General features: G+C 42.7%; 1 protein-coding gene across 1 annotated transcript; it reads right to left on the bottom strand.

Annotated features, from left to right (window-relative positions):
• Positions 1 to 1,627: 1,627 nt before the first annotated feature.
• Positions 1,628 to 18,142, bottom strand: LOC146982267 (uncharacterized). The gene is made up of 5 exons (XM_085785489.1): positions 18,058 to 18,142; positions 3,713 to 4,322; positions 3,316 to 3,518; positions 2,185 to 3,114; positions 1,628 to 1,649 (listed from the first exon to the last, which is right to left on the bottom strand). The coding sequence occupies exons 2-5, from the start codon at positions 4,304 to 4,306 to the stop codon at positions 1,628 to 1,630; spliced, it is 1,749 nt and encodes a 582-aa protein (XP_085641615.1). The 5' UTR covers positions 4,307 to 4,322; positions 18,058 to 18,142.
• Between the last annotated feature and the right edge of the window lie 6,173 nt (positions 18,143 to 24,315).

The following is a 24,315-nucleotide window of genomic DNA, read 5'->3' on the forward strand; positions in this document are numbered from 1 at the left end:
ATGGACATGTTGCACAGGATACATGAAGGCCATCTCGGCATCGAAAAGTGCAAAAGGAGGGCGAGAGACACGGTTTTCTGGCCCGGACTGAACAAAGACATTGAAACACTTGTAAGTAAATGTGAAACATGCCAGAAACACAGGAACAAGCAGAGCAAAGAGCCTGTGGTGGTAGCTGAGGTGCCAACAGCACCATGGCACAAAGTAGGAATGGACTTGTTTCATCTCAGAGGTAAAGACTATTTAGTGGTAATGGATTACTACTCAAACTTCCCTGAGATGGCGCTACTAGCAAGCTCAACATCAACTTGTGTCATAACACATGCTAAATCTATCTTCGCCAGGCATGGCATCCCACACATCGTGGTGAGCGACAATGGCCCCTGCTTCAGCAGCAAAGAATGGCAGAAGTTTGCAGTGCAATATGATTTCAAGCATGTGACGTCAAGCCCACACTATGCACAGTCAAACGGGCAAGATGAAAAAGGAGTTCACATTCTCAAGCAACTCCTAAAGAAAGCAGCTGACGGTGACTCGGATCCCTATCTGGCTTTATTGAGCTACAGAGCATCACCTCTTCAGTGCGGCCTGTCACCAGCTGAACTGCTGATGAAGAGGAAGCTACGAACAACATTGCCGAGTCATCAAAACGACAAATTCAAGCAAAAGAATCACTCAAAGATTGAACATAAGCTACGACAACAGAAAATGATGCAAAAGTCATTCTATGACAGAACAACCAAGCATCTCCCTCCACTGTCTACCAACGACGCAGTCAGGATTGAGGATGCTGATGGATGGAGTACAAAAGCAACTGTCCTGCAAGAAGTTGCTCCACGATCGTACACAGTGAAAACTGATGATGGACAAATCCTCAGACGCAATCGTCGCAGTCTGTTAAAGACTCCTCAAGGGACTGTTGGTGAGCTCAGTGTAACCTGTGGTGAATCTCAGGTAACTCCCACACCTGCTATGGACTGTAACACTGACTCTCACACACCTACTCCAAGTGAACCTGAGTTAAGAAGGTCCACAAGATAAATCAGAAAGCCTGATAGACTGAACTTATAAACAAAGAAAATTCAATATGCATGTTAAAGATGTTGAACAAAATGTATATTGATTGATGTTGTGAATGTGTTCTAAATGGTCTAGTAGTGGCTTAGAGATGAGTTATGCAATCTGATATAAACTGTTTATACTGCTTATGTGTTGCAGAGTTATGCTGAATGTGAAATGGTTGAAATAACTGACACAGCTAATGTGATAATTCATGTTAATGCATTTTACCTTAGAAAAGGGGGGATGTTATGATTGGATGTTATTACATGTTTGACCGCTAGGCGGCAGTACTGGTTAGTAGTCAGCTTACCGTACCATATAACAGTAGAGCAAGACTGCATGGAGCCACATGTATGTTGTTGAGAACGTGAGACATTAAAACTAAGTTACTTGCTATCAACACGGCCTCATCCTTGGAACACGAACATGACAGTTTACATGATCGAAATAAAGATATCAATCAATCAATCAATCAAACCTTGGATAAGCAGTTGGAAGATGGATGAAGCTTTTTCTTACAGAATTTCTTACAGAAATCACAATATTTTCTTTTACAGTTTAGGGTTCAGTCCTCAGTGAGAATGGCACTACACAACAAATGCAAAGTCAAGTATCATTGAAGGCTTCTGGCCATGTGTAAAGGTAGTGTTGAGCCCTGTCAGAGATACATTTTGGTTCCCCTTTGGTTTCAGACAAATAAAATACAGTTTCTATTCTATTCTATTTTTTTATGAGCTGATCCAGAGTAAAATCCATGTTTGTGTGAGGATAGGTATGATGCACTAATCTACTTCTAACTGTCACACTCCACTCTTGACATTGATTAGTGTTCTTAATATAGTTTTTGTTCAATACACAAACCTGCAGTTAAAACTGAACTGTATTAACAGTCTGTTGTTTTCTGACTCAGCTCCACAAACATGGAACAGGGGGTGTTGAGCTCAGTTGGTAGAGCACCTGCCCCATGTGTTGAGGCCCTATCCTGCGTGTCACCCCCCCCCCCCCCCCCCCCCCCCACACACACACACACACCTCTCATTTCCTGTCTCTCTCTCAACTCACCTGTACATTAAAGACAAAAAAAGCCCCCCCAAAAAAACCAAAAAAAAGAACCCAAAAAACCATGAACCAGGTTTATCAGGTTTACCAAATATATGTTCCACCATCTTAAGCAGCTCTTTATCTGTGCGTCTTGCTCGACATGAGGACGTCATCGTTGTGTTGTCGATGGTGCAGGAATACTGTTTCTCCAGATACTCCCTGTCTAACTTCTGTCTAGCAGATGATTTACCCAGACAGGCAGTGAGATGGACGGTGGCCGTGAACCTGGAGAACATGAGCACCAGAGACAAGGCCAAGGACACAGCGGAGAACGGGACAGGTTCTGGAGCCCAGAAGCTCCACTTCTTTGAGATGATGATGTATGGGACGATGATGTGGTTCTTCCCTGGAGGACCACGCCTGGTAAGAACTTCAAACCTCTCCCAAGCACCATCGCCTGGTCGTCCGACTGGGCTGAGCCTGATGTCAGGGATCTGTTGATCCTTTTTAACAGCTTCCTTCATGGAGTTCCAGTGGTTTGGCAGGTTGGGGGGTCGATGATCCTCAGCAGGGATCCGACAGCCTTCTTCACAACAGAGAAACTTCCTGTCCCTAGGTTTCATGAATCCTGTTGCAATATCATAGGCTGCATCAACAGTGAGATAAGAGTTCCAGGGAGAATGCAGGACGACGTCTGAGACGGTGGACAGAGGAAGGACATGTTTGGCTGGGATCAGATCCCCTGTGATGGCTCCATGAGCCAGGAAGGTGATGTCAACAGTGTTACCATGGTCCTTCTGTTCTTCCTCATCAAGCTTCTCTTTCACTAAACTGAACAAATCCACAAGACTGAAGAAAGTCTCAGATTCTGAATTCTCTCTCAGCCACTGTTGAACTTCTTTATCCTTACAGTTTTCTATTGCAAACTGTATTAATGCTTTCTTTTCATCTGGACGCCTCTTGGTGTTCTCAATGCAGCACTTTATCTTGGCTAATCTCTCGAATGTCTTCCTGTAAGAGAAACATCACATATACACACATTAGATGCATCATCTCCATCATATTAAAACACTTTAGTCCACATGAGCATCTTCTAACGATGAGGTGTTCCAGTTTGACTTCTGGACAGAGAAGCTCAGACAAACCTCAAATGAACCTTTGATCTGTTCATTTCTAACAGCGCACTGTAAAAATGTTGATGAGGATACTCACTGGATTTCATCAAGGTTCTTTTTAAACTCTTCAGCGGCCTTCTGTATGGCTTCAGCGTTCTCTCTCAGACTCTGACTGGTTTTTGTTTCACGTTTGTTCAGGTTTTTATAGTTGATGACCAGGTCAGGAATTGAAAATACAAGTCCAACTGCTCTTGTAATCTGAAAAGCAAAGTTCTCATTAACAACAGGAGTGTGAGTTTGTTTTCAAACTGACTAACATACCATGCACCATAGAAGACTTCATACAGGGCTTTAAAAAAAAAAAAAAAAAAAACAAATCAGTAAAAGTAGGGAGACAGATCTGAGAAGCTGTTACTTACACATCCAACTGCCTTTGCTGCTGCTTTCTTACCAACTTCTATTAGAAGCTCTTTGGCATATTATTTTATGAGGACTTGTGCAGCCATGTAAAGAATAGTTAAAGCAATGTCTCGCTTAAAGGCATCTGATTTAATCCACTGAGATACCATTTTGCGCAAACTGACCTTGTCATTTAACACCAGTCCTTTGCATTTTGCCATTGCCCTCAGGATTTGCTCTACAACGTAATCTTCTGGAGAAATGTCTCCAACAGCACAAGCCTTCTTCCCTTCTTCTTCCAGTAACGTCATGAGTCGCTTGATTTCCTTCTCAGCCCTCTGGATCTTCTCTGAAACCTCTTCAGCCTTTTTCATGGTGCCACTTGATTCTACTGCATCCACAATTTCAGCACCCACACTGGTAACTAAACCAACCCCTGTTCCCACCCCCCCTGTTATAGCCAGAATCGGTGCTGCTAACCCTCCAGTACAGAGGGTTATTACACCTGCTGCTGTCAGTGCAACTGCTCCACCTACAAACACTGAACTCCCTACAAACTTTGCGGTATTTATTCCACCCTTCTTCTTTCCCTCCATCTCAGTGGCCAGTTCCTTCAACTTGGCTGCATCTTCCTTCTGTAGCTCCACCCAGAAGAGGATTTTATCCAGGAGCTTGTCAGTAACATTCATGATGAGATCAGCAGGTCTACAAGAAAGACAGTGTTGTTAGAAAGTGTTAGGAGAATAAAACAAACTTCACAGCCAGGCTGATTTTCTCATCCACAACAAGCACTGAACTGATACTAAATAATTAATGGTTGTATTTTTTGGTTTTTGTTTTTAATTGCCCGTTCATTCATTATTATCTTACACAGAGATTTGCGCACTCTTCTAATGTTACAGAAAACCACATGTTTTTGCTCCTTGTGTTCCTACACTAAAGAACTTGTTCTTCTTGTCAACCAAACACTGCCATCTTCACCTGCGCTCACTTTTAAATACCACTGGATGTTGCTTCGCCCAGTATCAGTATCCATTCATATTGCTACAACACAATACACAGAGTTTCTGATATTTTGAGCAAAAAAATGCTATTAAAGCTATTCTTACCTTTCTGGAACTTTTGCACATTTCTTTATCTAAGTTAAAATGCTATTAATAATCTGATGATACATTAAAATGTAAATGGTAAATGGTCTGTATTTATATAGCGCTTTACTATACCTGAACGATACCCACAGCGCTTTACATCACATTCACCCATTCACACACTGATGGCGGAAGCTGCCATGCAAGGTGCTAACCACGACCCATCAGGAGCAAGGTGGGTAAGGTGTCTTGCCCAAGGACACTACGGCAGCAACCGGGACAGAGCGGGATTCGAACCGCCAACCCTCTGATCATTGGACGACCCGCTCTACCACCTGAGCCACTGCCGCCCCTGTAAGAGAAACCCAACAGGGTTAAAAACTCATCATTTTTTCATTCTCATATAATTCTGAGAAAAGTCTGACCAATAATATTATTCGGTCCGATTAATAAGATTTGACGAGCGACCGAACCTACTTAATATGTAATCACTTTGTGCACCCCTCTCCTCCTCTCCCCCCTCCCGACCAGGAAGAACGCTTATTGACAGAGCAGTAGCAGGACATGAGCAGAGGAGACTAGAGTCACAACACACAAGAAAGAAGGTTTTTGGAAATAAATAGTTTTTTAAAAGACCAATAACTGCAGCCGCAGCTGGTCGTGGAGTTTCATGTCTGATATTGTAACGTTGATAGTGATCAGCCCCGAGTGATACGTAAACACAGGACGTCACATGTGTCTATGTAGGGTTCTCTAAAAATCTAAAAAAAAATGTGTATAAACATTCATTCCTTATTTTACTGGGTTTCTATAATCTTAGTCATGTTAAAAATATACAGATTATCCCTTTTATATTGCTTCTAGAAGACAGAGTAAAGTAGGACTTCATTTCCCAGAATCCTCTGGTTTTTCTCGTTTTTGCAATAGTCCTATTAAAATAAATATTGTTCCTATAACTCTGTAATTCATGTATTATATTGTTTAAAGGGATAGTTCAACATTTTGGCAAATTGGCCCATTGCCATAATTGCTATAGTCATAGCAGTAGGTTCGTTACCTTTAATTGTAGGTGTAAGCTATTTTCAGTACGGCGGAGCGCAGCAGCTGGCTGCTCAGAGCTACGCTATGGAGGCTAAGGGAATTTCTTGGTTTCCCTCATTAAACTCATCAAATACAAAATCCCAAAACTCCACAGCGCTTTTGTAGACAAGTTGTGAGCTGCACAACCACCACGCTATGAGATAATGACGGAACGATACGAAACGGAGCCGTTTTCGAGGTAAATTCATACAAAACCGCTGATGCGCGTTGCGTTCAGGGACAGTTTTTCAGCAAGCAGTCTCCGTATTTACCCTGTATTTACCTCAAAAACGGCTCCGTTTCGTATCGTTCCGTCATTATCTCATAGCGTGGTGGTTGTGCAGCTCACAACTTGTCTACAAAAGCGCTGTGGAGTTTTGGGATGTTGAATTTGATGAGTTTAATGAGGGAAACCAAGAAATTCCCTTAGCCTCCATAGCGTAGCTCTGAGCAGCCAGCTGCTGCGCTCCGCCGTACTGAAAATAGCTTACACCTACAATTAAAGGTAATGAACCTACTGATATGACTATAGCGATTATGGCAATGGGCCAATTTGCCAAAATGTTGAACTATCCCTTTAAAAATATTCTATGGTCTTTAAAAAAATGATAAAGGTTAAAGCAGAAGTAAGTGATCCGGTCGTTTTCGCTAATGCTGCGTTCCAGGCAGGCTTTTGAAATCGTAAATTACACCTTCAAGTCACAACTTACGACTTTGTAGCGTTCCAGGCAACCCACTCGTGTTTTTCCGACCTGTTTTACCTGTGAAAGTCACTATAACGGCCACTCGTAACTTCTGACCCGTGAACTCGTACCAGATCCAACTGGTACCACTTCACGGTCGGAAAAATACGAGTTTCCTTGAACGCACCATAACAGTCCTCGTCGCTACGTCGCCACATTCACGGCGTTCCTTGGCTGCACACACAGCCCTGCATGCCGTTCTCTCTCCTCATTGGATAAAAACTGTAGGATACGATAAATGTTTTCTCTTCGGCTCAGAGCAGAGCAGAGTGACTGACAGACCCGTGTTTCAGACCAAATACTCTATTTAAGTGATTGCTGTCGGAAGATATAACTATTTAAGACTTATATTAACACAAATATATCACTTACTTCTGCTTTAACTTTTCCTGTTTACAGTAATATAAAAGAGACTAGAACATTCTCCGGGAGGAAGTATCCCACAGTTCACCGGGACAGTGAAGGAGCTGGCTGCGTTTTTCCTCGGCAGAGAGAAAGAAGTAAATGTTTGGAGACTCGGACTAAAGGTTGGCCCAGATATTGCACTGCCAGAGAGACTTTAACCGGTCAGAATACTCTTTTCACGTATCTCAGTTGACTGTACTTTACACAACGGCAAAGTTTTACGAACCGCGTCAGCGGGGTCTCCGTCATTATCTCCATACATTAGCTTGGCAGTGTTACGATCAGTTAGCTCCTCGGCAGAGAAACCAGACTGCTGCACAACAAGGACACGAGGAAGTCGCCACCGGACATTCGTGCGGGACCCAGGGGCGGCGCCAGAGAAATGTGATTGCAGGTGCTATGGGTGTGCTCCAACATTGCCTGGGGGTGCTCCTCGAATTGTGTAGCGGGGGGGGGGGTTACTTACACGTTTTTGTTTGTATTTTAATTATGTATATCTACCTTATCCATCTTATGTGTGAATTTGGGAACTCCATGATGAAGAGAGCTGAAATAGATGACGATCAAAAACTCATGACAACTCACGATCTGGACGTTTTTTATCATAATTACTCGGCTTTTGATGGTTTCCACTAGGGATGGGCATTTGAAGAAATCTTTTTGATCGATCATCTGGAAAATTAACGATCAATTATCGATTAATCGTTAATATTAATATTCATAATTCATACTCATATTTTAAAACAGAATGCGTGCGGCTATGGCGTGTGCCAGTAATCCATGGCAGTCCCCGTGAAGGAAGAAGGTCAAACAACAACGTACGTCTGTGTGCTTGTGCTTCACCTGTAGGGACGGTGCAGGTGCCGACATCGGCATTTACAGTAAAAAAAAAAAAAAAAAAAAAGCACCGTTGCGCTGCCCGGCTCACCTGCAGCTGAGCTGTCAGAGCAGCTCTGCTGTCCCTCTCTCTTCAGCCTCGTGTTTGGCTGCACTTGTACAAAAAAAAAAACCACAAGCACTTTCAAAATGTGAAAGCGTGTGTTTTATTATTATTTCTGTAGCCAACACGGCGGAGCGGCGCTCTGATCACAGGAGCACAGAAAAGAGAAACAAACTATACAGGATATTTACCTTAAGTTTCATTTTAACCGTCGTTAAACAGCTTCAGACTAATTGTGATGTTAGATAAATGACTTGTAGCTTGTAACTTACAGAGAGAGTGGAGGCTGCTGAAAACCAAACCTGCTGATCAGAGCGGGCGGAGCCGCGGTGTCACTGCTCTCGTCTCTGTTGCACCGAGTCCGCGACACAAGCGCGCCCTGTCATATTTAATGAACGTAAAAATACGTGATACCTGACACCTGACCTTTGACCTCGCGTTAATATCAAGAAATACATTTCGAAACATAATTAATTTAATTTAGGACATTTTCGGACAGAAATTAGATACAAAGCGCATGAGATAAAATGTCATCAAAAATATATTAAACATTTTTTGGGGGGGGTTTCATGGGGGTGGTACGGGGGGTGCTATGCCACCACTAGGGGGAGCTATAGCACCTGCTAGCCCCCCCCGGCGCTGCCTATGCCCGGACCGGACGAGCGGACGAGTCGACAGCAGGGAACGAGGACGTGTCGCAGGTAGCCGGAGCTACGAGAGTCGGCGGGGAGCTGTCTGGACATCCCATGTTGTTTCTACACTGAGAGGTTGCGTGAGTAGGCTACTTGACATTGGAACGATACCGAGTGCAGGATACAGGCACGGGACTGTGTTAAAACAGACTCTGGTTCAAAGTTAAAGCAGATATCAGTGGAATGTTTTTGTTAATATAAGTCCTAAATAGTCCTATTTTCCGTCAGCAATCACTTACATGAAGTATTTCAGCCTAAACACGAGTCTCTCCGTCACTCTGCTCTGCTGTAACCCGAGGAGAAAATTTTCCTTGTGGGATACAAGTGTTATCCAATGAGGGGAGAGAACGGCATGAAGGGCTGTGTGTGCAGCCAAGGGATGCGCGTGAATGTGGTGACGTAGCACGAGGACCAATTGATGCCTGACAAGGGCGGGGGCTGCTAACTCATGGTGCGTTCAAGGAAACTCGTACTTTGTGTTTTTCCTTCCTGTGAAGTCATACCAGTTCGATCTGGTACGAGTTCACGGGTCGGAAGTTACGAGTGGCCGTTATAGGGAACTTTCACAGACAACAGGACGGTAAAAACACGAGCTACGGGTTACCTGGAACGCTACCAAGTCGTAGTTGTGACTTGAAGCTGTAACTTACGGTTTCAAAAGCCTGCCTTGAACACAGCATTAGCCGAAACGGCCGTGCCGATGATATCTTCTTTAACTCTTCTTCTCACAACTGGATAAAACTTCATGTGCACCAACGCTTCAAATGGGCCCCAACGGTTATAGTGGGGCAGATAAGCAAAATAATTGTGCGTTTTAATGACTAAAGCATGAAACTTTCAGCATTTCATCTACATACCCCAAGGTTTAATTTCAGACGTGGAACCACTTTGGTGGCTGACCTTTAGGGGTCTTTAGGGGTCTTTTTCCACATTATTCCCCATTGGAAACCTATGAAAATCTGGGAAGTAAATCATTACCAATAAATTTCTCCACCATTGTGTTTAGGAAGGTGTGTAATATCATGTAATAAAATGTTGAAATTCAACTCCAGTGGGAAACCCCCTAAAAAACTACTCAAAGTTGGGGTACCCGTGCAGATTTTGCGAAAATTCCGTGATGTTAAATTTGGCCTTAAATATCTTGTGAGGGGTCAAACTAGAGGTTTTTATATTCTGTAGCCTTTTTTCTTGTACAACGTTATACAGACGATGAATATACAGTACGTTATATTATTGAGTATTTAGTAGTATTATGTGACACAACCTCTGCCATGCTAAGGAATGGCTTCTCTGCAATACATTCTATTGGTGGTGGGGGGGGGGGTTCCAATGAACAGGAAAAGTGGGTGTGGCTGTTTTTTCCCACTAAGGAGTGTTTTGGCTGAAAAACTAATGTTTGCGATCAACTCAGAATCATGAAAAACCTCTAGTTTGACCCCTCACAAGTTACTTTAGGCCAAATTTAACATCACGGAATTTTCGCAAAATCGACACGGGTACCCCAACTTTGAGTAGTTTTTTAGGGGGTTTCCCACTGGAGTTGAATTTCAACATTTTATTACATGATATTACACACCTTCCTAAACACAATGGTGAAGAAATTTATTGGTAATGATTTACTTCCCAGATTTTCATAGGTTTCCAATGGAGAATAATGTGGGAAAAGACTCCTAAAGACCCCTAAAGGTCAGCCACCAAAGTGGTTCCACGTCTGAAATTAAACCTTGGGGTATGTAGATGAAATGCTGAAAGTTTCATGCTTTAGTCATTAAAACGCACAATTCCATATATATATATATTCATATATGAGCTTATCTGCCCCACTATTAGGGAAGATTATCCAAGCGCTTGGGTTAGACTTTTTCTGGTATCATTATCATCTGTGTGAACTGTGAAAAATACTGTGGTACAGGTGTGGGTACAACTACTGTGTTTTGAGTGTACAAAAGCACTATGGTTGATATTTCTATGCATTTGGGTTATTGAAATAACATTTTGAACAGTTAAAAGGTGTGAATACAGGTGAAATATTAAAAACACATCTAGGTAATTATTTCATAAGTGATTTGGTTCATAAATAAGCTAAAAACCTCAATTCATAGGTTTATTAGGCTATTTTCATTTAAAAGATTGGGTTGAGCTCAAATTAAAAACAGTTCATTTCATTGATGTGAGGTAACAAAAGAAAGCATTTTGAAGCTTCAGGTAGGCTATTACTGTATTGATTTAAAGGGTACAGGAAGTGTTCGTTTATTATTTTCTATTTTGTTATTTTCTAATTGCTGAAGCTTTTCTAAATTTAAAGGTAGCATTACAAAAATCTAAAGGGTTTAATAAAAATAAATGTTTGTGTCTTACCTTTTACATATTGTGGTTTAACATTCTTTTAAGAGTCATTTGTATTTCTGAGGGCTTACATAATCTTTGCTAACACCTAGCAAGTTTGCTAACACCTAGCAAGTTTTCAGTGGAGGCACCGCGCTAGTTATTTTCCTTTTTCCCACTCTAATGACAAAGTCCCTTGTTTAATTCAGAACCACAGCGAATTCACCATCTTTAGCTGAGAATCTAGGACCTGGTTTATTTTATTGGGTGTGACCACAGTGTAGATTATAAACACTAAGGGAAAAAGGGGTTACATCTATAAAGCATCCAGTGCTAACGGCTAGGCTACTGTTAGCTCTGTGAGTTCATCCAGTGCTAACGGCTAGGCTACTGTTAGCTCTGTGAGTTCTCAACGGTCCGGACCCGGTTGAAGTCCGGACCGGTGCGGCTCGACTCGGCTCGGTCGCAGAGTTATTTTGGCCCTGAACCAGCGCATCAGGTGGCGCTGGTCCGGCCGCCAGCCCGGCTCGTTGAGAACTGTAATCTGTAACAATCACTTCCCCTGCGTCTCCAGTAGCAGTAGGCTAACAACAGTTTGTTATAAAACTCATCAGTCATCATCACTGAGTCCGTTTATACGGTTTAAAACTCCGGTGTTGTGTTTGTTTGTGTTGTTCCCGTTTCACTCACGTTCCTGTTCTGTTTACCGTTGCCATGCCAACGCATGCAGCAGGGAGGGAGGGGGCTCGTGGAGCTGTTGATTTTCAAATGTTTGTCCTGTGCTGTGAGAAATGCCAGATCGGTAAGAATTGCTTTAATCGCAATTAACTCAGAAAAATTCTGAGATTAATCACAATAAAAAAATTGAATCGCTGCAACAGTACTACATAAAATACAGCTGTGATTTCTTGGTGTTCACTTTTATTTTGCAAGCTACAGATTCAGTTACATCTTGTTGATAAACGCCACCTGCTCTGCATTTTTCACCCAAGATGGCCGCCTGAGCCACAGCACAGTGTAGACTCACTGCCTCAAAAGCTGGTACAATCTGATTTTAAACAGGTTTTTATTCAATATTGACGCCACTGGACAGCAGATTTCAGATCTGCGATGTCTGTGTTTTAATTCGGCGTACCCCTCTGGATAATCGGATGTGTAGATTTTTTAATTTTTATCCTGATACCCGACCGGCACCACACCGTGCAACCACTGTTAGCACTGGGCAGTGTCAAACGCCTTTTTTAGGTCGAGAAACACAGCACCCACGACATTACCCCCATCCATAAAACACTTAAGGTTTTCAACAAAAAAGCAAATAGCTGTTTCAGTAGAGTGTTTATGTCTAAACCCAAACTGGTCCGGATATAGAAGTTGGTTTGACTCTAAGTAGTCAACTAGTTGTTCAGACACTACTTTTTCCAAAATCTTAGACATTGCCGGGAGTATAGAAATTGGACGATAATTACGTAGCTGGTCTGAGTCCCCTGATTTAAAAATGGGAGAGACAACAGCTGTTTTCCATTTATCTGGAAACCTACCTGACGTTATAGAAAGATTTATTGAATGAGTTAACGGTTTTATGATAGAGCAACTATGCTGCTTAATAAAAGCTGTGTCCAAGTTAGACACATCTTTGGATTTTGAGCTAGATAATTTGTCTAGTATTTTGCTAATTTTTGTTTCATTAACCTCTCTGATGTAAAATGAATTGGGTAAATCTTCCCTTTCAATGTTATTTAATGATTGAGGATCAAAATTTTGAGCCAGTTCCTCTACTGACTGAATAAAAAAACGATTAAACTCGGTTGCAATAATCATACTATCTGTTGTGGGTTGTCCACCGATTCTCAGCTCTCTTATCTTTTTATTCTTGGGTTCTTTATTTGTTAGTTTATTTAAATGCTTCCAAAGGGATGCAGAATTGCTGCAGAAACTGCTGGAAGCTAAAACCGAGGGGGCGACTGTTTGTTTACAATTCATGAAAGCAACGTGAACGTACGTGCCGCTCACAGCCTGAAGTCTGAAGTTAAACTCACTCACCCATAAAACACGTGCTAACCCGCGTGGAAAGTCCTTATTTAGTTCTTGGCGAAGCGGTTAGCATCGTCACCTGCGGTGTGGGAAACCCGGGTTCGAAACCCACTCAGGGCAGACCGGAGCAATATAAAATAACGTTGTGATTTGGGGGCCGTTGCTCTCTGTCATCAGTGCTTGCAGCTTTTAAATGACCCGTTTTTGTTTTGTTTTTGGTTTTTGCGGGCATTGCAGTGTCCTCCAGACAAAAAGTTGAATGACCCCCCTCGCTGACCTTTTTTTTTTAGTGGACCCACCCCTCAACAAAGAATATTATGGCATGACCCCCCCCCCCCATTTTCCTCCGCTGGCCCATTCCATAAATAACGAACGGTCCCTAAGCAAACTGCCGGCGCTGCTGCACTCTCTCCCGTCCTCCATAAAACGAGTGGTTGTTCATGTTGGGTCCAATGACACCTCTCGTAGACAGTCTGAACTTAGACCTTTTAAACTTTTTAAGCAGCTGCGGGAAGTCTGTTTTTATTTCCGGCCCCATTCCGTTATTCTGTGTCATAAACTGTAAGCTGTCTTGTCTGTAACAACATCTCTGTCCCGTCTGTCCGTCCTGGGTGATGATCCCTCCTCTGTTGCTCACCCTGAGCTTTCTCCTGGTTTTCCCTGTTAAAAGGGTTTTCCATGGAGTTTTTCCTCAGTGGATGTGAGGGTCTAAGGACAGAGGATGTTGTTATGATGGGATGTAAAGCCCTTTGAGACAAACTGGTGGTAAAAAATGGGCTATACTAATAAAATTGCCTTGCCTTGCCATTCCCACCATGGCCCGCGGAGCAGAAGGTTTTAGCAGGATTCTCAGTCTCCACACCCTGCTCCACTCGCAACATCAACTTCATAGACAATTTTAATCTGTTCTGGAACCGCTCCCCCCTCTTAAAAAATGACGGCCTCCATCCAAACCGGTATGGTAGCCGCATGCTAGCGGCTAACCTGCCACACCCCCTCCACTCACCCCTCTCACTCTTCCTCTCCGCCCAAAGCTTCACTGGCAGCACACAGCTCACTCATGACCGCTAGCTCTTCCCTCTGGTTATGTCACAGCCTGTAATTGGAGAGAGCCTATAACTTTGTTTGTTTGTTTTGTGTGTGATCATATTGTGTGCAGTGCCAATTAACTCTCCCCAATGCAGCTGTGGTGTGTCCATTCCAGTGAAGACACACCGGTACGAAGTTTCCCAAATCAGTAGTAGACAACCTGATTGGATGGAGGGGCAAGGCCAGAGGATCTTGCACGGTGTCTTTGTCTTCCTCTCCTGGGGTGGCAAGCAGAGAGGAGCCTGTCCGTGATGAGCAGGCCAGCTAGTGGGAGTAACTGCTTGAGAGGAGCCAGCCGGAGAGGATAGGCCAGATCGAGTCCCACAGGACCTGATATGCTTCAAGCCTTATTGGCATCAGGCGAGTGTATCTCCAAATCAGTTCCTGAATTTATATTGTGATTGGTGCACACATGATTGTTCATTTTACTCCGTAGAAGTTCCTTGCGTCTCCAGAGAGGGTCCCAACGCAGCCTGCGTCCACAGCCACACACCCAAGAGCTCTCCCCAAGGACGCACGGTGCTGGGACTTCATCATCATCATCATCTTCTAAAGAAAAATAAACTGTGTCGTGATTTGACTTCCTCGTGGCCTGTGTATCCTTGACCCAGAGATCTTCAAGAACCTTTTGTGACAGTTACATCAGTCGTTACACCTACAACCTGTAACTTTTCACATTCAGACCATCACCAGATGCAGCCACCCCCATCCACGAAGCAACATCACCTCAAAGTAGCCTTATTTAACACACAACAAAAGCCTCATCCTCAATGAATTCATAATGGACAATAACCTGGATTTTCTCTGTCTCACTGAAACCTGGCAAAAACCTCTGGACTATTTTTCATTAAACCAAGCCACCCCCACAAGATACACTTATATGGACAAACCCCACACAGAGGGCCGGGGAGCTGGCATTGCTGCCATCTACAGAAATAACATCAAGACAACCACCATCTCCATTCCTCCTGCCCCCTCATTTGAACACCTCACCTACAAACTCTCTGGTCCCTGTCCTCTGGTCACAGCCATCATATATCGCCCCCCCAAACCACATCCCTCCTTCCTTTCCGATCTTGCCGACCTTCTAACCCAGCTATCTGCCATCTCGCCATCTGTTCTCCTCCTAGGTGATTTTAATCTACATATTGACAGCACAATAAACCGGCCACAGAATTTCTGGAACTGTTAAACTGTCTCGACTTCCCAACACACAGCCGTGGTCACTTTCTGGACTTGGTCTGCTCCACCAATCTCAACATCCAACAGTTAACCAGCCACAACCTGCATATCTCTGACCACCTGGCTATCACCATGGACATAGACATCCCCATCTCCACCACAAAACAAAACCGGACCATAACCTTCAGAAATCTTAAATCCATCTCTCCCACTGCTCTCTCAACCTCACTCACCCATTGTCTGTCTGCTTCACCCTGCCCACCATCTGATGACCCCACTGACCTGGTTAACTACTACAACTGCACACTCTCCTCCTGCTTGGATCAGCTTGCCCCCGCCAAAACAAAAACAGTTTCTTTCACTCACTCTGCCCCCTGGTTCACCCCCACACTCCGCCAAATGAAGACAAGACAACAAAGACAACTTGAAAGACTCTGCAAGAAAACCGGATTAACAGTTCACCTTCTCGCCTACACCGACCACCTACAACAGTACAAAGAAGCACTCAACGCTGCCCGGACCACCCACTACTCCCACCTCATCCACTCTGGCTCCAACAATCCCAAGGCTCTGTTCTCCACCATCAACTCCCTCCTCAACACCATTTACAGTAACCTCAACACCTCCAGGATCCCTCCCATCTCCCCCCTACTCCCCCGTCCACCACTATCCAGTGTCTGACCCACTTCTCTCCAGTATCGCCAGCACAACTCACAACCATCATGACCGGAATAAAAACCTCCACCTGCAACCTGGACCCCATACCCTCCAAACTCATCAAGGACTGCCTCCCTGTCATCTCTTCACTCATCATTGACTTCACTAACGCCTCCCTCTGCTCTGGTTCTGTCCCCCAAACCCTCAAACTGGCTGCCATCACAACCATCATCAAAAAACCCAGTCTGGATCCTGACAACCCAAATAACTTCCGCCCCATCTCCAATCTCTCCTTCCTGTCAAAAATCCTGGAACGTGCTGTTGCCTCACAACTCAGAACCCACCTCACCTGCAATAACCTGTTTGAATCATTCCAATTTGGTTTTCGCTCAAAACACAGCACCGAGACAGCCCTCCTGAAAGTCACCAACGACCTCCTCCTCTCCTCAGACTGCAGACACCTCACCATCCTCATCCTCCTCGACCTCACAGCAGCCTTCGACACCATCAACCACTCCATCCTGCTCTCCTGTCTGGAATCCTCTCTCCACATCACTGGCACAGCACTCTCCTGGTTTCACTCCTACCTCTCCAACCGACAACAGTTCATCAGTATCAACAACTGCACCTCCACCACCGCTCCTCTGTCACAAGGCGTCCCCCAGGGGTCGGTGCTTGGTCCCCTCCTCTTCATCCTCTACATGCTCCCCCTTGGCCAGATCATCCGTCAACATGGACTCCATTTTCACTGTTACGCCGACGATATCCAACTGTACATCTCCACCAAAGCCATCACCAACAACACCCACTCCACCCTCAGCAACTGTCTCACCGAAATTAAATCATGGATGCAAACAAACTATCTTCAACTGAACAGTGACAAATCAGACATAATCATCATTGACCCCACATCCCGCACTAAAGCCAGCCACAACTTCTCCCTCACCTTTGATAACTGCACTTTGTCTCCCTCATCCCACACCCGCAACCTAGGAATCATCTTCGACAGTAAGCTAAGGTTTGACCTCCACATCAATCACATCACCAGGACCGCCTTCTTCCACCTCAAGAACATCGCCCGTCTCCGCCCCTCACTCACCTTCTCTGCTGCAGAAACCCTCATCCATGCATTCATCACATCCAGACTGGACTACTGCAACAGCATCCTCTATGGTTCACCATCCAAACTCCTCAATAAACTGCAATACATCCAGAACTCAGCCGCACGCCTGCTCACCCACACCCGCTCCAGAGATCACATCACCCCCGTCCTCCGTGACCTGCACTGGCTGCCCATCACTCACCGCATACAGTTCAAAATCATCCTCCTCACACACAAAGCACTTAATAACCTGCCCCCCCCCCCCCCACCTCACAGACCTGCTCCATCACCACACCCCCTCCCACGACCTCCGCTCATCCGAAGGAAACATCCTATCACTACCCACACGGACCAAGCACCGAACCTGGGGGGACAGAGCCTTCTCCATTGCTGCCCCCTCCCTCTTGTTGTCTGTAACAACATCTCTGTCCCGTCTGTCCGTCCTGGGTGATGATCCCTCCTCTGTTGCTCACCCTGAGCTTTCTCCTGGTTTTCCCTGTTAAAGGGTTTTCCATGGAGTTTTTCCTCAGTGGATGTGAGGGTCTAAGGACAGAGGATGTTGTTATGATGGGATGTAAAGCCCTTTGAGACAAACTGTTTGTAAAAAACGGGCTATACAAATAAAATTGCCTTGCCTTGCCTCTGGAACTCACTCCCCAAACCCATCCGCACCTGCACTCACCTCCCAACTTTCAAGACCATGTTAAAAACACACCTTTTTAAATCAGCTTTTAATATATAATTTCTGTGTGTGTTTTATATTGTTTTCTATGTTTTATACTGAATTTGCTGCTTTTAAGTGAATTTATATGTTTATTATTTGTGTTGAACTGAATTGATTTTTTAAAATGTAAAGTGTCTTTGAGTTTTTGGAAAAGCTTATAAATATAATGTATTATTTTTATTATTATAAACTCTGGTAACCATGACGATTGGGGACAACAGGCCTGAGAAGAACTCTGTGAACTGAAAGACTTTATAGAGCTAAACATAATTCTTACTAAATGATTGTTTGTAATGTTCAGAATTAATGATTTTACAGGATGAACAATACAACAAAAGACATTAACAAGTTATAAAACTGTGATTAAAAAAATAAAACTGACCTGCTATGTCACTTTCTGTGTCGACAAATTCCAAAAGTCTGATGCGACATTAAGTTCCGTCCGTTACTCAACAACTCTCCTCCTGTTGCTGCTTCAACCAGCTCTTTATTAAGGATTTAAAGGTGAAACAGAAACGACTTTTTTACTCAGTTAATGTTTAACTCTGGAAATCACCAACATCAAGATGAAAGGTCTCTTGACTGAAAGAATCAAACTGATAAGATCTTGTTATCCTAAGAGATAAGAGGCCTTTATTGCCACTGCATTACTGTAAAATACAATGAAATTGCAGCTCCCCACCACAGTGGTGTTCTAGCATACCATCCCATCTGCTGAAAGTCCGCTGTTACAGCTGTACTGGTTTGCAGTCCAAAATCAGTTCCTGACGACGGTAGACGTGCCTGTAGAGAGTCCAAGCCACTGCACATACAGTATGTGCGCCGCCATCGTGACCACCAATGCTTACGTCAGGGGTCATCAACTATATTTGTCGACGGGCCAGACACCTCTGGGGCTGGACATTCAAATACACTGAAATTAAATTCACATTTTTGCCAAATAATTTAGTATTTTTATATTTCATTTTTTATCTTCTATCTACCTGTAAGCACAACATCTTCATTTATACACATATTTGGTGTTTTGTATAAAAATCTTGACATCTTGACAGCTGGACTTTCAGATACTGCTGAAACTAACCTACTAACTCTTCTATAATACACATTTTACATATCAGAGGCGACGTCTTTCCACAAATGGGCTTCCCTTTCCTTTCATAGGGGACAGAGCTCAGTGGGAAACAGTAGGAGAGACACAGGCACAACACCAGAGAGAGAAGCAGGTCTGTGGAGCTGTGCACCATTGACATTCACAAAAACACAAATGTATAGCACTGAATTTGTCCAGATTCAAACTGAATGCTTTGTAATTTGTACTTTTTTATTTAAAATGAATTGTTGTTTCCTTTATTTTATTCTATTTTGTATTATTTTGTTGTAATGCTATTTAAGCTATATTAATGTTTTTTGATTGTTTTTTGCTTTATTTATGTCATTACCTATTACCTTTTATACAGTAGTTGAGGTTCAAGCCCAGGGTGAGTTTCTACCTCACACGCACATGTTTTATATATTTTTTTTAATTTTCATTTGTCTTGTTGATTCTATAATTGTGCAAATAAAATTAAACTAAACTAAAGTGATGGGTTTGTGCACGCAAGAGACAGCTACATCTGAACGGCCAAAATCACCCATTGAAGTCCATGGGACGGACGGGAAAAAAAGAGCGAAAAAGACCAATCATTGGAGTTTAACAAACGTCTACTGCTCAGGCATACTTTCACCTAGAGACTCCATTTAAACTTTAAACAGTAGACACAAGTCTTGTGTATTGTCGTATTACTCCACGTTTTGATAGGTCATATAGTTTTTGATCAATCCCTGATCAATGACCATGATCATTTTTGGAGAAATTATGAGATTATAATGGGTGTGTATTGCATGGAATGTTCGTGTCAGAGTGCGTGACATCATCGGTTAGAGTGGGAGAGATGCCAGAAAAACTCCAGATTTTTTCTCTTTCCAAACTCGGCCCGGCCACAATTTACACTCCACACACATAATTTTTTCAGAATTTGTAAGACAAACTTGTCCTGTCACTCATCATCTGCTCAAAATATCAGAGAGACTTACAGAATTTAAACTTGGAGCCTCTAAGTGCGGCCACGTCTGTCTCTGCTCCTCATTGAGTCCAATACAAATATTTTCTGAGAGAAGCAGAACGGCCTGATGTTTTAAAACTGCCAGCGTCGCCAAAATATTTACTGTAGAAACACCAAATCGTACCAAAATTTTCAGTAAGTCCTTAGAGCAACGTTGATCTGTGTTTTGTTCTGATAGGAGTTACCGTTTTGTCATGCTAAGCCTAAATGTGATACCGGTTTAGAGGCAGAAAATGGCTCTTTTTCTCCACGTTTCTGTCTGTCTCAGCCTGCGGGGGCCCCTATCGCCGTGGTAACCTCTTTGATCCTCAGGCCAGAGCTCGTTAACTTCATAAACAATCCACCTGGCGCTCGTTTAAATGTTTATAAACACAGACACAGCTAAATCAGACTGACACAGGATGCAGCTACTAACTAACTATGTGACAAGTCAGTCACACACACACACACACAGACTCTAGAGCCAGCTTCATGTGATTACAGTCACACACACACACACACACACACACACACACACACACACACACACACACACACCTTCATGTGATTAAAACACAGTTAACGTGCAACAGAATTTAAACTTAAACCATGATTTAATCTGGTTTTAAAGTTAAACCTTGTTGGTGTCAAATGCGTCAAATGCCTCTGGTGGGAGCAGCTGATAGAGTCCCCCCCAGCTGAAAGCAGCCCACCCCACCAGCCAGAGGGTCCAGGACCATAGGGACTGCAGTGGAGGAAGGCTGCCTTAACACCCTGCACAATGGCACCCAGTACACAGAAGTTAGACAGGACCAGTCAGCCCATCACCTGGTCCGTTCAACAAATCAGTTTATGCTATTGTGATTTATGTAGCCTAGTTAAATACTACAGTAATCATCATAGTGTATTGGCAGGAAAGACCATTTAAATCTGTATCAAATATCGATTAATGAATTAATCGATAATTTGCATGTTGGTCTAGGTTAAGTACCACCTTGAAAAAAAACCAATGTTTTGTTGCTTAAGATATTCAGTCATTCAATGGTATACTAAAATCCATGTGAAAAAAATGCTTCTCACTGTTCTCAGGTCAAATATTTATATGCGATTAAAATGCAATTAATTGCGATTAATTAATTACAAAGCCTCTAATTAATTAGATTAATTGTTTTAATTGAGTCCTGGCCCTATTACACAAGATAAACACACACACACACACACACACACACACACACACACAGTTAACCTAATGTGGTTACAGCTCCTCCATATCAGTGCTTATAGAAAGATGATCATGTGTCTGTCTGATCAGCTCTGTCTTGACCTTAAGATCGTGGGTTTGATTCCCATGTTGACAGAGATGGCAAAATCGGCAGTAGCCGTGGCCCATTCAAAATTTCCCGAGAGGAAATGTTCTAGTTTTTATGTATTATTACATTATCGGCACCAGTTATTACATTTTGAAAGGTTTTTTTTAATACCAGGCCAATAACGTAATAACCAGCCAATAATGTAATGCCTTATTACATTATCGGCAAAAAGTTATTACGTTATTGGCTCAAAACTTTTATTACATTATTGGCACATTATTACACTATTTGTTTATTTGTTTATTTGTTTATTAAGATCCCCATTAGCTGCAGCAACGCCACAGCTATTCTTCCTGGGGTCCAACAGTATCAAATATACAGTTGAAAACACAAAACATAAACATTATAAAAATTTAAAACAAAAAAAAACAAGTGAGCGATATGCTTAACCTAACAAAACGAAAACAGAATAAGTGTTTACATTTCTTAACTGTGCTTCATTCATTCTTCGTTATATTAATTGTTCACATACTAATCCGATTACCCACATTTCTACATATCATATATGTATGTATACTATTGGCTTTATTACATTTGAAATGGCCAAAATTATTACATTATTGGCAGTTATTACGTTATTGGCAGTTATTACGTTTTTGGTTGTAACAAGGCAACTTCGTTTTTTTTCAACCTGGGACCTGTTTTCATATGTTTTTCTGTATATGTGAGTGATGGATAATACTTTTATTGAGGTGGCTGCAGTATTGAGCGGGGCAGGCAGCCTGCAGCCCAGCTAACGCTCTTCAACCGGGCAAGTGGTGCTTTCACACCGCACGCATGACGACGTGAATTGTTAGTAGGCCACTCGTGTATTCGCGTGAGTGATGCGAATAAACACAAATACTCCAACGTTATGACATTGACATAATGTTTATGACATGTTCATGACTGTGTCATGTCTCTTATGACGAGACCTTCAAGTAAAGTGTTACCCACATTTTTAAATTACACCTTATTAATCTGGTTAACTGCCTATAATATGATTAATGGACCTTTTATTATCCTCAATTTCTCTCCAAATGGTGCTCAATACTTCGATTTTCTTTTTCTTTTCACTTACAGTAACTCTAGTTGTGCTACAAGAGCTTCACCAATGGACAATTCACTATTAACACAAAGCAAAGTTTGACCCGCTCAACCCTTTATGGGCTTTACTCATTTAGGTTGTTTACACGTTACTTGAAGTTACATTTGAAGTTTGCTATTTTTTACAAAAGGAAAAAAGGGTCTCCCGCACACTGTCCGATAGGGCTGTCAGAACGAACTTCGCTATTCGAATACAATTCGAATGTTAGTCAAAATGAGAACATTCGAAGGTGGAAACTGACGTTCGAACGTTTTTAACGAGGCAAATTAACGTGGTGCGTCACAACGCGGAGTAGTACACATGGTGATAAAACAACATGCAGTTGTTGTTGTACACAAGGTAAAGCTGCAGCTTCAAATATACGAGCAGAGTTTTTTTAATTGCCCGTTCATTCGGCCACGGTGGCGTATGTGTCCCCAGTCCCCACTCTACACACAGACTTTTTTTTTTTTTTTTTTAATTGATAGATCCGCGGACCACTTGTGTGCTGATCACGGATCAGCTGTGATCTGTTGCACCACAAGTTACTCTGTGCCCTCCCTGCAGCCCCCGCAAGGAGGGGGGGCGCCGCCGCCTGTGAAGCCGTGTTTCCACCAAATCAACGATCCTTCTTTTTTTTTTTTTTTACCGCAACATATGGTTCACGTCAAGATAAGTTATGTATTTTTCCATAGTCTTTGTTTAACACTTAGAGACTTTTGGTTAAGTAACCATGGACAGCTCCTATGCAGGTTCGTTCTGCTGTGTCGTTGTCGCCACCGTCATCGCTGCCCCCCTCCCCCTCCCCTATAATGAGCTTAAAAAAAAAAAAAAAAAAAAAACATTAAAAATTCGAATATTAGTCGAATATTTAACATAAGATGGGTTAGAAATTCGAACCTGATTTTGGGGGAAGATTGACAGCCCTACTGTCCGATCTCTTGCAAAAACGTTATTATAAGACACAGCGTTTCGGTCCGCAGGACCTTTTTCAAGCAGAGATTTTTTTTTTTAAAAGAATACATTACAGACAAATATATGGCCTACCATATCTAAGATAGCCAATCAAAGGCTGGGTCAGTGGGGGGTCCTAGAAGGTCCTACAGCTGTAGTCAACTAGTGGTGCTTTGGGCAGCTCCACCCAGGGGAGGTGCCTACAGACTCAGTGAGTGCATAAGCAGTGAGCCTGTAAAGTTAATTTCACGTCAGGCAGACATATGTGTGATTGAGAGCTCACATGTGTGTCTCTCTGTAGTGGCACGGAGGGACACCCACAAATACATATAAATACAGTAGTAGGCAAAAAACAACTTACAAATAGAGAAATGCAAACACTACAATGTATATACTATTCCAAAGAGATACATATATTTTTTATTTTAAACAAAACCTAACAGTGCATGGAGAGGAAGAGAATCGTCATAGTAAGACCATGCCTGGCATCATAATAGCAGGATAGGGGTCAGGAGGGGGGGCGGGGGGGGGGGGTACAGGAGGGATCCATCTCGGTCCTCTTCTTTTTCTTCTCCCTCATTTACAGTGTAGTGGGCAATGTCCCGACCACTATACTATAGCTGCAGAACTAAAGTTTCAGAATATGCTACAAAAAAAACACCTGCATTGTATTAATAATAATTAATCATGAATTTATTAGAACATTTTAAATGAGGGTTTACAAAGTAACATAAAAGCAACATACATTTGAAAAAGAAAAAGTGGAAGATTTTACTGAAAGTATCAAAAGCAAAAGTAAGATGTTCATAATTCATGTGTGAGTTTTAGTGCTTTGAACAGCTTTGCTGTTGGACCTACAATAAATCCACCCTCAAACACACCTTTTTACTGTGTGTAATTAAGTTCTTATCATGAAATCTTGAACATGTTTTAATATTTAATGATGTTTGTTGTTCAGCTCATGGAGATAATCTCCACAAACCTTTAGACCAGGATCAAGTCCTGTTGGATTCTTGTAAACCACATGCGGTTTACAAGAATCCAACATTATTAGAATTTCTATTTTTAATGAGGTATTTATTCACTTTCTTACATGCAACTAGCAGACTTTGCACACAGCTGCCAACCCTCCTTTTCTTTCCTGGTTTCTCTGTTATGTTATGTGTGTG

Source organism: Trachurus japonicus, chromosome 8, assembly GCF_045865225.1.
Source record: "Trachurus japonicus isolate A0001 chromosome 8, Traja_1.0".
In the NCBI taxonomy this organism is placed as follows: Eukaryota; Metazoa; Chordata; class Actinopteri; order Carangiformes; family Carangidae; genus Trachurus; species Trachurus japonicus.